This window comes from Berghia stephanieae, chromosome 11, assembly GCF_034508935.2.
Source record: "Berghia stephanieae isolate SIO BIC M18660-M18661 chromosome 11, UCSD_Bste_1.3, whole genome shotgun sequence".
NCBI lineage: Eukaryota > Metazoa > Mollusca > Gastropoda > Nudibranchia > Aeolidiidae > Berghia > Berghia stephanieae.
Genome location: NC_088370.1, coordinates 22098059 through 22115993, shown reverse-complemented (window position 1 = coordinate 22115993; position 17935 = coordinate 22098059). Strand labels below are relative to the sequence as shown.

Sequence of the window (17935 nt, the reverse complement as noted above, 5' to 3'; positions counted from 1 at the left end):
GTGCTTTTAATTCTGAAAATAAATAAATAGGTAAATAAATAAATCTTGAGCTTTTATATAGGGCAATATCCACTAAACGTGCTCAAAGCGTTTTACAAGGGGTCAATGACCAATAGCAACACTTAACATGTAGGAATGTAGGACAAGACATGTCGCCTGTTTGGCGATATTACAATTTTTTTCCGACAGAGAAAACGCTAATAATGTCAGGTAGCCTACTCATTTTACACCTGGGTAGGGTGAGAACTTTGGTCTCCATTCGTGAGGAACTAGACTAGTTGGCCCTGACATAATACTGATATGATGCTGTAGTAGTAGTAGTAGTAGTAGTAGTAGTAGTAGTAGTAGTAGTAGTAGTAGTAGTAGTAGTAGTAGTGGTGGTGGTGGTGGTGGTACGAATAGAGAAAATCACTATTCACAGTATTCTCGGTTTTAATTTGAAATGCCAATTTGACGTTTAACGTTTATAGAGCCAATTGTTACTATATCTTGTTATTTAGTTATTGATTTATTTATTTTTTTGTTTATTTATTTATTTATCTATTTATTTATTTATTTATTTGTTTATTGATTGATTGATTGATTTATTTATTCATTTATTTATTTATTCATTTATCTCGTTGAAAGTCTTAATTTTAAAGTGTCGCTAAGGAACTTTTTCAAAACCTTTTTTTTTTTTTCAGATCACTTCATTTTACACATTGTCCAAGAATATACACATTTTCACTCATAAACTGATAAGACGAGGTAACCTTTCTTCAAATCATGACACTACTCTTGGCAGCTGGAAAATTTGCCTATCTAGATCTTTTTCCATGTTATGCGCATGTGAGCTGAATGAAACAATGATGCTAGGAAGTTTGGAATCTTTGGGGCGGTTGGCATTTATTTTTTCTTTTTAAAGCCAAAATCCAGAAATCTGGCTTTTTTTTTTTCAAGGCAACTGGATTCAATTTTTTTTTTCATTTGGCCTTTTCCCATTATTTTTAGTCTTTCTGACTTTAAAAATCTGGTCGATTTTCTTTCAAATAGCCTAATAGGCTAATAGTTTAGTTCGAATTCCATTATGAGTTGCTGAGGCGAAGTCTAAGTGGCTTCCCGTCTTCCCGTTCATTCAGTTTCATTTTCACTTTTCGCTACCTGAATATATGCCAGTCTTCTCATGACACAAATGAATCCTCTCTTGTTCTAAAACTAAAATACTCTACTTTGGAGTTGTCGTTTTATGTGTAAGTGTAAATATAGAATATAGTTAAGAAATGTGTGGGTGCCTTTTGAAAAATTTGTTTGTTGTTGCACTTGATATTATTATTTTTTCGAAGGCTAGACTCGAGTCTGAGAAGTCTCCCATGGCTATTCGGACTCTTAACTCTAATGTCCCTGCGAAAACACGGGGACGCAGTGCAGGCAGTAGGCAAAGAGTGGAACGATACTGATACTACTGAACTGATAGAAGAGAAGAGTATTCAGAGGAAATACTTTTTTCCCATATCAGAGTGGCTGTAGGCGTAGGCTGCAGAAGGATTGTCTAGAAAAAAGTAATCAGAAAAGGCTGATTTTATTTGGACTTGGACATCATGAAAAGTTGTTGGAAAGGGTTTTCCTTTAGACCACAGTTACTTTGACTTTTGTTCCTTATGAAGGGTTTTAACTTTCTTCTTTTACTTTTAAATCTCTTACTCAACTGGACTTCCAATTGACCATAAATTACATGTTATTAATAAATAGTTATCATAGTCATACAATTGTTATTTTCATTGTCATCAATTTTATGTACTTGTCAATCAATTAAAACAAGGCCAACTCTATTTCTCCGAATGTTCTGTAAAACAAACTTGACCTTTTATTACTCCGAAAGCTCGGGAAATAAGCATGGACGCTATTTCTCTGAAAGCTCTGGAAATAAACTTGACTTTGACCTTTACTATTTCTTCGAACACTACGCTCGGAAAATAAATTTGAACTCAAATTCAAATTCTCAAATGCTCTGCTAAATAATGCTGAACTGTATTTCTCGAATACTCTGTAAAATAAGGTTATGGCAGACTCCAATCCGAATAGCCTTTGGGTCGAGTTTGGGGTTGGACTACTCACCCGAAGGGTAGAGGAAATAAACTTGATCTCTAATTCTCAAATGCTCGGCCAACCTAATGCTGAACTCTATTTTCCTGAATACTCGGTAAAATACTGTTTAGACAGACTCCAATCTTTGGATTATATTTGGCTCAGGAAAGCATTATCTTCACATTGTAGCCCACAAAATAGCAGCCAGATTTCCAGCAGACAGCGTTGACACACTGTCGATCTTCGATGCTCTAACAGGGTGTGATACTGTTTCTTTTTGTTATGCCTCAAAGGAGAAAAAAAATTCACAAAATGGGATGCTTTCAGTGATGTGACCCCTGCATTACTTGAATTAGCTTCAGCCACCAAACCTACGGAAGCCGGCTTTAAAATGATCGAAAAGTTTGTTGATCTCCTCTTTGAAAAGGATAGTACAATGGCAACGGTGAGTAATGTACGCTAGCAGCACAGAGATGCAGAGCTATCGATAATATTTCACCAACGTCAGATGCTGTGTATCAGCATGTTAAACTATTGGTAGAAATTGCTACATAGACAGACCCACCGACAGCCCCTCCTTCTGACTGGGATTGGAAGAGAGATGAAACATGAGGTTAGAAGCCTATAATGACCACTTTGCCACCTGTAGAGGAGACATGCCTTGAACTGGTTTGAAGTTGATGCAAGAAAGGCTGCAAGACACAATGCAAGTGTGCAAGCGCCCTCCTTCCCTGCACAGCCCTTTGCCACTATGGAGGAGACTGCAGTCATGAATAACAGCCACACCTGAGTTTGAAAAGCATAAAATGAAATATATTTAGCCTCCCTTATGTATTATTTTAGGATTCCCCAGTCTTTTAGGCCCACATCCGTTTTCTTGAGGTCACTTCATGTGTAGATTATATCTCTTCCTGTGGCCCTAATGCCATTCTAGGTGAGTAACAAGTTATGAGAAAATCAGACGATTCACCTATCTATCATGCCTAATACCAATTTCTAAGGCTTATTATGACCTACTTCTAACGGTGGATATTCCACAAATAATCCAGCTCTAGAACATGCTTCCTCTCGGTCCTCATAGGAGTTACAGAATGATGAAAGATGGCGCCAAACTCTCACAAATAGGTAACCAAAAAATCTCGAGATCGGAAACCAGTTCAAGTTTATTTCTGAGAGCGTTTGGAGAAATCGTCACTTCGTTAAAATAAATCGAAGTGACTAGATATGGCACTAATAGAGACCTAACATAATAAATATTGCTCTAACAGAGTAACTTACCATAACAAACATCTCCGTATGTCTTGTTTTTTTCTTCTAATATGCAACTGACATTCAAAGTAACAAAATAAAAGTAGCATTCCAATGTTTAAAAATTTCTTCTAAGTAGACTTGATCAAATATCTCCACAAATCAAGCGGATCTGAGGTGTAATCGTTAAGCTGTTTGGCTTTGAACTGAAAAGTCCTGTGTTGAAATCCCCAATGGGGTTAACTTTTTTTTCAATAATATCTTTTTAACTTCTGTATGTTTTTAAAACTTTTATTTGAATCAGTTTCTCTTTTTTTAAAAGTTTATATACATTTATAAAATATTATTGTTCTTGTTCTTCTTCTTCTTCTTCTACTACTTCGTCGTCTTCTTTTTTTTATAAGTGGTCACTAAAGAAACTTACGAAAATCGCTGCAACTCAGTATTAGGGAAAAAATTTCTGAGTGATACCAAGCATGATCTAGGAGGTGACAATAGATTTCGCCTCTACTTTTTTTTTTTTAAAAAGAGACATGCACGTACACGCACAAAAACAAAATTATACTGCCACAAGAGACTGTTGAGAATAACTTGTTGATTGCACATGCGCAGTGGAGTTTGAGTCTGAATAGCCACGGGGGACTATTCAGGCTCGAATCCAAATAGCCCCAACCTTCTTTTTCTTTACATTTCTATTTGTTACCGTTGCCGTTACAACAATAAATAGTTTGATATTTTTTCCAAAGTAAAATAATTAAATTTTCACATAGAAGACACATAGGCTTAATAAAAACTGTTTAATATGATACCCCACTATTAGCTCTAGGATAAAAGGTTCCAAAGTTATGATGATTTTACCACCCACGACAGCCTCTCGATAAGTTGACTTCTGATTGAAATGGGAATTTAGCATGGAGAAAAGGTTGGTCAATGGTGGCCAACAGCAAACATGTTGTGCCTCTTTCAATGTTGATGAGGTGTTGATGAGACACTTATCTATACTGATGTTGCAGGTGCGATCGATGTGATGTCGTTTCTTTTCTTATAGTATGCCTTGGTTGTGATGATTTTGCAGGATTTTTTTTTCTGTAAATCTCTGCATTGTTGGTTATTTATAATTTACTTATGTATCTTTAGGTTATGATTTTTGACATTGTACTATTTGTTATGCTTGTTTTTTTTCAGCGTCTCTCATAATCATTGTTGGAAGAGACCTAAAGCACAACAACAAACAAGTTATGAATGCATAATTTTTAGTGCTCATTGTTAAAATACAACGTTTAAATGATGCAATGCTTATCAAATAAAAATTTTTGATGGAACATGTCAACATTGATGTCAACACACCATAAGAAAGCTTGATATTTTTCTTCTTCATTATGTTTGTAAAATTGAGATTTCTATAATTGTTTTCATTCACTGCCCATCAGGGCACTGGTACAACCCGAATGAAGTCTTAGTGATCCTTGTAGTTATGCAACCATATACTGCTGAAGAGGATGTATATCATATAGTATCTGAGGATGAGATGGAAAATTTCGTTCCCATGCCATTGAGAATGCCCTTTCCTTCAAACTGGAAGAGTAACTGCCAAGCGTCTGTACCAGTACCGTTTATAAGAGGAGACACTGGATGACAGCCTACAAAGGTCCAGAATGGATAACTTTGAACAGAGACAGTGGCACTGTTCGGGGGTTGTCCGTGATGAGAGGGCAGTCATCTTTTTTTATTTACCTCAATGCTGGGTCCGATCTGGGTTGCCACATTAGCTCTTTCTGGTTGGTTCTTATATAGCCAAATTTAAAATAAATATAATTATGAATATGATAAAATTAATTATAACAAAGACTTACTTGCATTAAACACTATACCATTGAGAGAGATGAAGCAGTATGTTGTCAAAAGGTTGCTTGTCTGTTTTCCTGTGTATCTCCTTCCACATTAATTCCTCTAAGTTGGGCGAAAGAGTTGTGTTTGCAATCCTTTAAGTCAACACCTCTGGACCGTTTTAAGTTTAAGTGAGGTTTACTTTATCCGAAGCAGAGTGTTATTCGACACTGAAACTCAGGTGTATCTTGTCACCAAGTATTTAACACCCGCATATGTTGAGAATAAGCTACTGGCACCAACTTCCGTAATTGTAAAATTTCAGTGGGGCTAAGTGAAGCATGATTGATTGCAGACTGTACTTTTTTTATTTACTTACAACTTTTCACGCTGTTTTCTGTCTAAGACTATTATTTATTAATTATGCATTTTAATTGCTTATACCGATTCACTTTTGTTATAGATATCCATTTTTTAAATATTGCAGGTGTCTCTTGAGTGGTTGATATACCTGATACTTGTGCCATAATAGTTTATCTGTATGTTTTGATTCATTTTTCTTTTCGACACATGTACCAGGGATTTTATTTTTCAATTTTCTCAATTTTCCAGAAAACTGCATAGTGGGGATAGGAAGGGTCTGTTTTTATCCTAAACCCTCTGTCAGAATTTGCTCAGGTTTGGTATTTGTGCTGGCTAAGGGCATCATTCTGGTGATGAAGGGAGGGTTTTAGGATTACATACTTTGGTTTTCTAACTGCCAATATAGGGACATATTTTGAATTTCCCACCACATGGGAGTTCACTTTACCACAAACTTCCTTGAAAATTCCAATATCCCTACTGTTCACTAGCCTGCAGTTTCTCCAGACCTTAATCCCATAGAGAGTGTATGGGTGTGCATTAGAAGATACAGAATAAACCACTAGCAAACAAGTCAGACTGGGTGGGGATCCTGACCTCCCATAGCGGGCAGGGAGGTACATACTGTGTCTTCTATCACCTTATATCTGTTATCCAACTTGTTTTCTGTCTATGTCTTGGAATGAGATTACTTGGTTTTGTCCGTCGGAGCCCAGGCTGGGAGGGAAACAGTCAAATGCATGCATAGTTATTGTTTTGGGAGATGATATTTTTTTCCTTGTAAATCATCTCTCTTTTATGTATTATTATATTTGTTATTTTGAATTTATAATATAAGCATTTGAGTGTATTCCTCTTTGTTGGATTTTGTGCTTGTGTCCAGATGAGACTTATAGGTGATCTTAAACGTACATTGGTGGTATGCTTTTGGAAAACTACATCTGATCCCTATTTGTTCCCAGTTCCCCTATGTCTTACTTTCTCTTGGGTGCTTTAAATGTAATTCTAGAACTTTTTACTATCCCATTTTCTTCCTATTTACTGGCGCTGATATAACCTAAATGTGTTGCAAGCGCCGTAAAACCTTAAAAACAAAAACAAAACCCTTAGAAACAAACAAACAACTCAGATAATTTGTTTAACAATGTTGAAAATATGAAATCAACTTGAACAATTTAAATGTTCTCTTACTGTTATAAGCTCAATGCCCAAAAGAATTAAAAGTGTGAAGAAAGCATGTCTGCCGTGATAGGGAAGAAAGACGCATATCGGTATCTAGGTCAAATTGACATTTTCTGGGATTCACATACTTGAGAGAAAGGCGCATTTTTCTATCTGGGTTTGGTAACTCAATCGTTGAAAATAAAAAAGTTGTTTCATTATGAAAATATGCGACTTGACCTAATTTGGTTTAAATTCGTTTCGAGGAATGACAGATCGACGCATATTGAATGTGGATATGACAGAAGGTCGCATTTTGTAATATGCGTCTTTTTCTCTTATTCGTCCACCGAATGACATAATTTGTCTTTCACAAAAAGACGCATTTCGGATATGCGACTTTCTGCCAAGACACTCTCCAGAAATTAAGATATATGCGTCCGTTTTTATTACGACTGGTGACGTTGAAAAGAACATATCATTGTTCTCCAATTTTCATCAAATAGTCAATCATCAAAGACGTACGAGTAACTTGCTGTTTTGGTGTGAATTCTTCATTTCCTCGGGTGAGTTATATTTTTTTCCTATTCAAGTGATCAAAGATTGTATGTATATAATCATATAAGTACTTTTCATATATTAGTGAGGACGTTAAATAATTATTTGCTATTGACGGTTTATCTGTGTTTGTGATATTTAACTTAGACAAATGTTGATTTACATGCTAATAGCACTACTGTTATTGTTATTACATGTACTATATTTGTGATTATTATTATGATGACAATTATTAATATTAATGTTATTATTATAATGATCATCGTTATATCACTATGAAAGTAGAAGTTGTAGAATAAGTAGTAGTCGTATTAGTAGTAACAGTTAAAGCATTTGTATGTACATTAGTAGTAGTAGTAGTAGTAGTAGTAGTAGTAGTAGTAGTAGTAGTAGTAGTAGTAGTAGTAGTAGTAGTAGTATCAGTAGTAGTAGTAGTAGTAGTAGTAGTAGTAGTAGTAGTAGTAGTAGTAGTAGTAGTAGTAGTATTCTAGTGTATCAAATAGACGCCCACCCCCCATCCATTAATTTTCGGAATTTTCGCGAACCTCCCCTCCCTCCTTTTGATCTCATTAAACTTAAAATTTATTCTTAAATATACAAAATAATGTCCTGTAATTTGCTGTGGTTGAATTCTTCGGTCAAACCCCCTTCTTTGGTGAAAATGAACCCCCCCCCCCCCCCCTCCATCTCCCCCGGCGTTCTACCAAAGTGCGCACCCCCATCTTTCCATTGAAATTTGACCAAACTGCACACCCCCCTTGCTTGGGATCAGGACAGTGGGAAAAATAATAAAACCAATCGGGCCTGAAAACCAACCTAGAACTGTGTCGGACTCGGTACCTTCTGAATCAAAGTGAAAACCTTAACTTCTGAGACAATACTTCTCTAGCTATGCATCCAATTAGCCCTCAATAATCTGTTTCAATATTCTTTTGGGAAAGGCAAGTAACTGTAACTCAATATCATATCACAACATTGTTACTTTATGATAAAGATTATTTTAATGAATAAGTCCACTCCCGTTCAATTTTTGAATATCCATATTTATATCTCTTTCATCAGATATGATCGAACCCCTAAAAGAGCCACCGGTACCTCCACCTCAGCCAACCCAGATTAAATAAATCATGACAATCAGACTCCAGTGATTCAGATATTGACATTCCATTGAAACAGCTAGCTCAGATCAACAGTGAAACCTCTATCAGGAGGAATTACATGATGTATGAGTGTCATAAAAGCAGAGAGGAAAAGATTTAAAGAAACCACGGACAACAAGAAAAACGGAGGAGACGAGCTAGATAGGTTTACCTCAACACCGATACGAAACTCTGCAGTACAAGCATGTAAACTGGCTGTTGAGATTAAAGAAGCACGTGCAAACGATATGGATTTTGTATTGAATTTACCATTGAGAAACAAAGTTTAGATAGTGACTCAGAATTTGAAATGTATTTGGAACTTGCTTCTGAATATATTATCGCCGAAACTACTGCCCCTAGAGTTCCATTTGCTGAAGGGGAAGAGTATATGTCCGAAACTGCCACGCCGGCATCCTTTACCGGTTTAGGAGAAATATCTGAAGGAGAGCATGTTCCAGGTGTGCCATCGATTATAGAGACCATGCTAGCAGAGTGAAACAATAACTACACCAGATCTAGAAATAGAGACAGTGTCTACTCACTCAAAAAAGAGAAAGCACAAGACGCCGATACAAAAAGCAGACTAGGAAATACACAAGCTTTTGCGAATGAGAGAAACGCATTCGGTCTTGGAAGGTTGTGCGCCGACCTGCTCCAAAAAATGCCGTGACAGATTCTTGGAGTTACAGCGACGGGAACTTAACAGATGTTTTGGGGAGAGGATTGGAAGGACCAGCGCAAAGTTGTACGGACTTGGGTAAGTAAAACATAATGCAGAGATCAGGACGAAGGCATTGCCTAGTCATGTACATGCAAATATACAATGAAACAGGAAGATGGAGTCTTCCATCCCGTGTGCAAAAAGTTCTTCCTTACTACTCTCGGATTCAATGCTAATAATGGCAAACTGATAAGGAGCGCTTTCAAGGATGTCGGTGTTAACGAAAACAATGTCATAGAAGTACCCCTTGTTGACAATCGTGGACGTCATAGTCCCTGGTACAAGATTGACCACACCATTATCCATGAACACACAGAGAAATATAAAGCAAGAATTTTTCATTATAGACGTGAGCACTGGCCTTTCAGGAGATATTTACCATCTGATCTGACCATCACTGATATGCACGAAAACTTTTGCGCAGTCACTGAAAAAGCCATATCAAAGAAACTCTACTATTCTGCATTTAAAGAACTTAACATCTCACAAGCTGTACTTGGTCAAGAAGAATGTGAAAAATGTAAGTCCTTCTTGTTGCACAAACAACTATGCAACTGTGAAGAAACGTGTGAACCGTGTGCCGAAAAAATCATCCATCAGGATGCAGACAAGAACGAAAACCCCAACACAGCCCATCCAGTGTTTGCCGCTGATCTGCAAAAAGTAATTTTTTTAACAGAATCATTTTCACAAGCAGATTGGTCTTATTCAATGAGACATTTCCACCAATGGGCTGCAAAAAAAGTGAAAAGGACATTGCCGTGATATGGAATGAATCAATTTCAGGACGAAAAGATGGAGACATTGCATCAGCTTTTTACTATTTCCTAATATATAAGCACCATGCCGAATCTATGACACTCTGACTGGATAACTGAAGCGCCCAAAATATAAATTGTAACCTTTATACTATGTTACTTCATCTTGTAAATGATTAGACTACTACAAAAGCAAGCACCATCACAATCAACTATTTCGAGCCTGGTCATACTTTTATGGCAGCCGACTCCACCCATGCCGGAATCCAAAGAGTTCTGAGACAGAAAGACGGCAAAATCTTTGATATCAATGAATTTGAACAATGTGTCGTAGAAGCAGGCTGCCAGACAATGCCGTTGAGGTTTAATGACTTTGCCAACTGGGATTCTGGAGTCAGTAGTTATCTGTTGAGCAAAGCTGACAATCGTCCCTACCTAGCTAAGATTGTTTGTGCTGAATTCAGGCGAGGGTCACCAAAGACACTCTTCTTCCTCGTAGCTTTGAAGAAGATACCTTCAACGAATGTGACATTCTGAAACGCGGATATTTTTTGTATGCCAAAGTTTCGTACAAAACCCAGGGGTGTAGGATTTACAAGAAGGATGAGATCGTGAAACAACTTGTGGGTTTGACATCCCCCCCCCTCCCCCCCCCCCCCCCCCCCCCAATAGATGAAAGTACTGGATAGACCTACCAACCAGCTCCACGAGTAAAAGTCTTTGCAAATCCTACAAGTGAATGTCCTTTCATCATTCATTGACTAGTTGGAAACGTTGCTCTTCCAAACCATGTGTACGAGCATGCAATTTTAACATCTAAGTAATGATACAATTCATTATCTAAAGAGAAGAGATGGAATATAATATGTATGTGATAATAGTAGCAATGATTACAAAAGCAAACTCCATGTTAGTGAACTATAACGAAAGAGGGAGAGAAAGAGAGTTAGTACTTATTATACAAATAATGCTAATCAAATCACTCCAAATGAAAATATTATGAAAATTTAAATGACTGGTGCGATTGTTCTTAAATAATAAAGAATGTTCAGCTTGATATCCTAGATATATGTTTTTGATTGGTTTCTTCCGATTATTCTAGGGACCTGTGATTATGATGTTTTTGCTTATTGTAGCTTAACATTGGGCGATATGCGTCCTCACATGACACTGTATATCAATATGCACATTACCGCTAAATTAGCCCATGTCTATGACAATCAGACGCAAAAACAATATGCGTCCCTTTGTCACACACTGGATACAGATCCGAAAGTGCGATGGACGCATAATATTTTTGCGTCTATCTGTGAAAGACATGTGTCAATCAATTTTCAATCATGGATTTGGCAAAAGGTCTTTTGGTGAATTACACAGTTGATACAAATATTTTGGTTTTCAAGTTCCATGAATAAAATAACAAAAAAAGTTATCTTTAATTACCTATTAATTCTTTTAGATTCGAGCCGTTAGTTACAATGTTATTAAGTAAAACAGTTTTTTGCGTTTCCTGAAAAAGTAGGTTTTCCCGTTATGCGTCTTTTTCTCATATCACGGCAGATGTGTTCTAAATAGAAAGATTTTATCATTTCTTTTTTTTTGCAAATTTTATTATGTTTGTAAAATTGATTGATATTCCTGATATTGTTTTCATTCACTGTCATATACCTATCAAAATAAGCATGACATTCTTCTAATCGTGTTGCATTTACAAGCCAAATTATAGTTGTCAAAAGACTTACAGTCATGACTATATTAATTGTCAATTTCGATTACGATTGTTTAATCTGGGATACATATCTGAAAAAAAGAAAAATTGGCAAGGGTTCATGGGGCAGAATAATGAGTCATATAACAGATTTCACATTGATCCCGTTTAATCCCATGGCCATGCGGCTATGTGGTCTAGTGGTATGACATTCGCTTTCGGATCGGAAGGTCCTGGGTTTGAGCCTCGCTCGGCACATAGTTGAGTCCTTGGAGAAGGCTCTTTACTCACATTCTCTCACCATACTCAGGTGTAAAATGAGTACCTGGCCTTTTCTGTCCGAAAAAAATTGTAATATCGCCTAACAGGTGTCATATCCCGTCCTACATGTTAAATGTTGCTGTTGGCCGGGTACCCTTTGTAAAGCGCTTTGAGCACGTTTAGTGGATATTGGGCTATATAAAAGCTCAATTTAGTTAGAATTCTGTTTTTGGTGTGATCTTCATATGTGAAATTAATTTTTTTTTTTTTTTTGTCAGGTAATGGCCCCAGCACGAAAGAGAAGAGCAGATAAATCAGATGAAGACATATCTCAGCTGCGCAAACCCATCACTCTTCATGGCAAATCTGTAGAACAAATCCTTAATAGTATCCATTATGGAAGCCCTGAGCTGAGACATCTTCTTTTGAATGAATGTGACATGATCTTTGAATGCAAAGTGTGTCGTGCATTATTTCGAGATCTGCCTAATTTTATTTCTCACAAACGTCAATATTGTTTAAAAACTGCTGTGGAGAAAAATCATATTAATATTGGATTATTCCCTGAAGAAAGAGTTGTCATTGTGGACAAATTGCCAGCAGTCAACGACTCATTGCAAAATTTGTCATCCTCATTATTGTCATCAACACGGTCTGCTCCAGACTGGTCCCATCAGCAAATACAAAGGGAAAAAAGAAATAACGCGAGTGATTGTGATTTGTATGATAATGAAGTTGATAAATTGAATAATCAGATAGAACCTACTAAGAATGAAAACATGGTAACCACTGAACACCCATTTTTTTCTAATGCAAATATCGTAGATGTTCACACAGCGACTGAAAATGATGACTTCAAATCATCTTCAGTACTTGCCATTAGTGACAATGAAAGTATTCAGACATCTCCATCATCTGTGGCTAGATATCCAGGTTCTAATTTGAGCTCTAGACAGGACAGTGAATTTTTAAATTCAGATGTTACATTAAAATCAAGTTCTGATTTCTCTTTTCCTACTCATCAAGACAGTATGGGAGAACCAGTTTCCAAAGTTGTCTCATTGAATGACCTGTCAGAAGATCATCATCACCTGCAGGCTTTTTCAAGTCTAGATGATTATTCCTCTGAGTTTCCAAAAGATGTCGTCATAGAAACAGATGACAATAACATGGGAAGTTCTTCAACCTCATGTTATCAACGTTCAAATTCTACAAGACTCCAAACCAGTTGGGGCTCCACAGTAGATTTAGAATTAAGTATTTCATTGGAAACCTGTGATAATGATAATACAGACGTTAAAGCAGTCAACAAACTACAATCACAAGAATGTGATAGTGACAGTTACAAAATTGCGGATTGTGATGATAAGGTGATTAGTGACGTGATGACAGAATTAGATAATGTTGAAAATCTACTGAAATCTAGTGACTGTAATTTTATTGGTAGAAACTTGGATGGGGCAGTTCTTGTAGATGAGAAGTGTGTGAGTGTTTCCGACAGCAAGAGTGTTTCTGAGAACAAGGATGTTTCTGAGGACCCGAGTGTTTCTGAGAACAAGGATGTTGCTGAGAGCCCGAGTGTTTCTGAGAACAAGGATGTTGCTGAGAGCCCGAGTGTTTCTGAGAACAAGGATGTTGCTGAGAGCCCGAGTGTTTCTGAGAAAAAGGAGGTTTCTGAGGACCAGAGTGTTTCTGAGAACCTGAGTGTTTCTGAGAACAAGGATGCTGCTGAGAACAAGGATGCTGCTAAGAAGAGTGTTTCTGAGACAGAAATTTCAAGACCAAAAAGGAAAAGAAAGGTGCCAGACAAAAATGTTGAAGCATTTCAAATTGTACAAAAGAATCATCAAAAATTGGTCAATGAGCCCTCTAAAAAAAGAAACAAACGTTCTCTGAATGGAAGAAATAATTCTCCTCGAAATGTTCATGCCAACTTAAATATAAAACAGAAATGCAGTTCTGACTTTCACAATGTCAAAAGTGGAAATCAACACAGTGAAGTTAAGAAAAAAAAGATAAGAAAAAGATGGCGCAAATCTTCAAGTTGGGCAAAATTCTTAGACATTCATCAGTCAAAGGTTGAAAAGTTAATGAACATAAAGACACTTTTCTGTCGTGAGTGCGGTTCTAGATTCTCAATCGAACACAATCTTAGACGTCATATTTTTACAAGACACTTAAACATTTATCGGTTTCAGTGCAAGTTGTGTGGGAGAAAAGATTTTGACTTTTCAGAATCAAAAAGGCACGTCGATAGATTCCATCCAGAAGTAAGGAATCAGAAAGATGTCATTATTTGTCTCTTCACATAATGAGGTTAAGCTGTTGTTTCTGGGCCTTGAGTTATGAATACTGAAGAAACCTGTTATCACCAACCCAAGTTCAAGTGAGGTGCCTATGCTGTAACCTTTTAATAATGTGGCAAAATTGTTTATAATCACAGGTGACTGCATTTGATTCTTCTGTTCATCTATTCCTCGGATTCAGATTTTTTTAGTAAAGATTAGTTAATGCTTTGATCAATTGTCAATGTGTGGTTCAAAGCATTGGATGTGTTAAGTTTCAATAAGTTAACCACAATACTTATTATTAGAGAAGCCAGAACTCCGGTTTCAACAGAAAAAAAAACCCAAACAAACCCTGTCTGGAGTAACAAATTTCGGGTTAGAGGCAACTTCTGTGAGTTCATATTGTTCCAAGGATACCCCCCATCACTTCCAAGTGTCATCACAAACACCACAGCATCAGTTTCACTGCCATACTTCCCACTCCTTTTATCTTTATCACTACCACCACTACTACAACCATCATCACATTGTTATCATCATCTTCATTACCACCACCAACACCTTAACTATCATTAACATTATTATTATTACCACTGCCTCAGCCAACACCATTACATCATCACTACTACTACAACTACCATGACCACATCATCATCACTGCCACGACTACTGCAACAACAACCACCCACATCATTATCACTACCACCACCACATCATCACCACCAATACTACCACAACGACCAGAGCCACCACGTTATCATCACCACTGCTGCTATACTACAACCACCACCACCTTATCAACTTCAACACCACAACTACTACAACAACCACTACCACAGTAACATCATAAACCACAACTATGACAACATCCACCACCACATTATCATTACCATTACAACCACCACCCACACATCACCATTACTACCACCACCCACACATCACCATTACTACCACCATTGCTGCTACAACCACCACTACTACATAATCATCACTACCACTACTACTACAACCATAACCATTATAATACTACTTTCCGTCTTTGTCTTGGCATGAGATAGCTTGGTTTTGTCCTGGCCCTGGCCGGAGTCCTTGCCTTGACTGGGAGAGGAGACATTCAAATGCAAAGTTATTGTTTGGGGAGATGGTATTTTTTATCTTGTAAATCATCTCTCTGTTATGCATTATTACATTTGTTATTTTGATTGTATAATGTAAGCATTTGAGTGTATTCCTCTTTGTTGGATCATGTGCCTGTGTCTGGATGAGACTTATAGGTGATCTCAAACTAAGTACATTGATGGTATGCTCTTGGAATCTACATCTGATCCGTATTTGTCCCCAGTTCCCCTTTGTCTTACTTTTTCTTGGGTGCTTTAATAGTAATTCTAGAATTTGACTATACCATTGATATTACCCAAATGTGTTGCAAGCGTCGTAAAATCCTTAAAAACAAAAGTAAAAGATATCTGACAACGCAGTACACAGTTCTGGCACAGACGCTGTGTAAAAAATCTACTAAAAGTAAGAAAATTATTCAAGGGATAGCCCTCATTCATTAATTATTAATACTGCTGAGCTGTCGGACATTGTCAATTGGCTTTGTAAAACATCTATTTAAAAAAACATATTAAATCAACCCAGATCATTCGTGCTTTATTGCAGTGCCTTATACACTGGGTCACCTCATTTCAATTTTTAAAATATTTGTGATGACCTTTTATATTTAATCATCAACATCAGTATTATCTTTTTATAATAAATAATAAATAAAATTCCCTTTATTATTATTCATCCGAAAGGGGAAATGTGTCTTTAGGGAAGACTGGAATAACCCAGGCATCAGTCGCAGTGCAGCGCCGCAAAGTGACCTAGGGCGAGGTGATTTGGCTTAAGGCCGCACATTGAGGCGGGTAGTCGAACTCGGTACCTTTTGGGTACGAAGCAAAGACCGTACCGCTGAGCCACGCTGCCCCCTAAAAATGATAAATGATTGTAAATAAATTCAGACCGATAATCTTTCAACTTCCTATTCCTCTTCCTTATTTTTACTGAACCTGAACGTTGAAGAATAGTGAGAGCCATAAAATCAGATGCTGTCAGTCAGTTGAATGGGATTCAATTTGTTATCAAATTATTTGTGAAATGAGGTCTGTGGAAAACTTTACTATTTTAAAAATCTTTTTTAATGTTTTAAAACTATTTAATTTATTAGTAAATAAATTTAATGTAATATTTGGGTGGGGGATGGTCTAGGGTAATTTGTGGGATAATGAGATCACTAACACTAACACACGTGGGGTTCCTGACCTCACATAGTGGGCAGGGAGGTAATTACTGTGTCTTCTATCCCCTATATCTGTTTTCCAACATGCTTTCTGTCTTTGTCTTGGAATGAGATAACTTGGTTTTGTCCTGGTCCTGGCCGGATGCCATTGCTGAGAGGGAAACAGTCGAATGTATAGTTAGTTTTGGGAGATGATATTTTTTTCCCTTGTAAATCATCTCTATTTGAGTGTATTCCTTTTAGTGGGGAACTGTGATTGTGTCTGGGTGAGACTTTCAGGTGATCTCAAACTAAGTACTTTGATAGTGTGCTCTTGGAATCTATATCTATTTCCTATTTGAACCAATTCCTCTTTGTCTTACCTTTTCTTGGGTGCTTTACTTGTAATTCGAGAACTTTTCACTATCCCATTTTCTTCCTTTTTACTGGCGCTGATATGACCTTAATGTGTTGCAAGCGGCGTAAAACCCTTAAAAACAAAAACAATATGCTGGAGTGTCTACAATTTAATGTAATATTTGGGTGGGGGATGGTCTTGGGTCATTTGGGGGATAATGAGATTACTAATTAACACTAACACACACTGTCTTTTCTTTCACTTTCAACCAATGTTTATTTTATCAGTCCCGTGCTGCTTTGTGTCCTTATTGTTGAATCTGCTACAGAAGGGAGATCATCTGATGCATGTTTCAGTTTTCTCTTGAATGTTCATTTAATAGTTTTTAAAGGGGTAATTTAAAAAAAAAATTAACTATGTCTTCATTATATCTTTATTGCACATGTTTATGTGTTTTTCTTTGTTTTTTCTTTATGTTGTTTTTTGTCTTTTTTACATTTATTATATTGTATTGTGTAAACATTCGGGCCACAATCCCCCCCCCCCCCCCCCCCCCCCCCCCCCCCCCCCCCCCCCCCCCCCCCCCCCCCGGGCAGGGAGGTACATACTCCTGGTGTCTTCTATCACCTTATATATGTTATCCAACGTGTTTTCTGTCTTTGTCTTGGAATGAGATTACTTGGTTTTGTCCGTCGGAGCCCAGGCTGGGAGGGAAACAGTCAAATGCATAGTTATTGTTTTGGGAGATGATATTTTTTTCCTTGAATATTATCTCTCTGTTATGTATTATTATATTTGTTATTTTGAAGTTATAATATAAGCATTTGAGTGTATTCCTCTTTGTTGGATTTTGTGCTTGTGTCCAGATGAGACTTATAGGTGATCTCAAACTAAGTACATTGGTGGTATGCTTTTGGAAATCTACATCTGATCCTTATTTGTTCCCAGTTCCCCTTTGTCTTACTTTCTCTTCGGTGCTTTAATTGTAATTCTAGAACTTTTTACTATCCCATTTTCTTCCTTTTTACTGGCGCTGATATAACCTAAATGTGTTGCAAGCGCCGTAAAACCCTTAAAAACAAACAAATCCCCCCCCCCCCCCCCCCCCCCCCCCATTTTTCCCATCAAACGCCATTGCAATGTATGGTTTCCTCTAATATTTATATATATATATAAAAAAAATATTGAGCTTTTATATAGCGCAATATCCACTTA

The 17935-nt window shown here is 37.1% G+C and overlaps 1 protein-coding gene across 2 annotated transcripts; it reads left to right on the top strand.

Annotated features, from left to right (window-relative positions):
* Positions 1–830: 830 nt before the first annotated feature.
* On the top strand, positions 831–17167 carry LOC144956540 (uncharacterized). Of its 2 annotated transcripts, none has more exons than XM_078887100.1 (2): positions 831–1229; positions 12090–17167. In XM_078887100.1, exon 2 carries the CDS (start codon positions 12093–12095, stop codon positions 14121–14123), a length of 2031 nt encoding a protein of 676 aa, XP_078743226.1. In that variant the 5' UTR covers positions 831–1229; positions 12090–12092; the 3' UTR covers positions 14124–17167. The 2 variants fall into 2 exon arrangements, with proteins under 2 accessions (XP_078743226.1, XP_078743227.1); XM_078887101.1 differs by having other exon boundaries at positions 1069–1235.
* Positions 17168–17935: the final 768 nt, after the last annotated feature.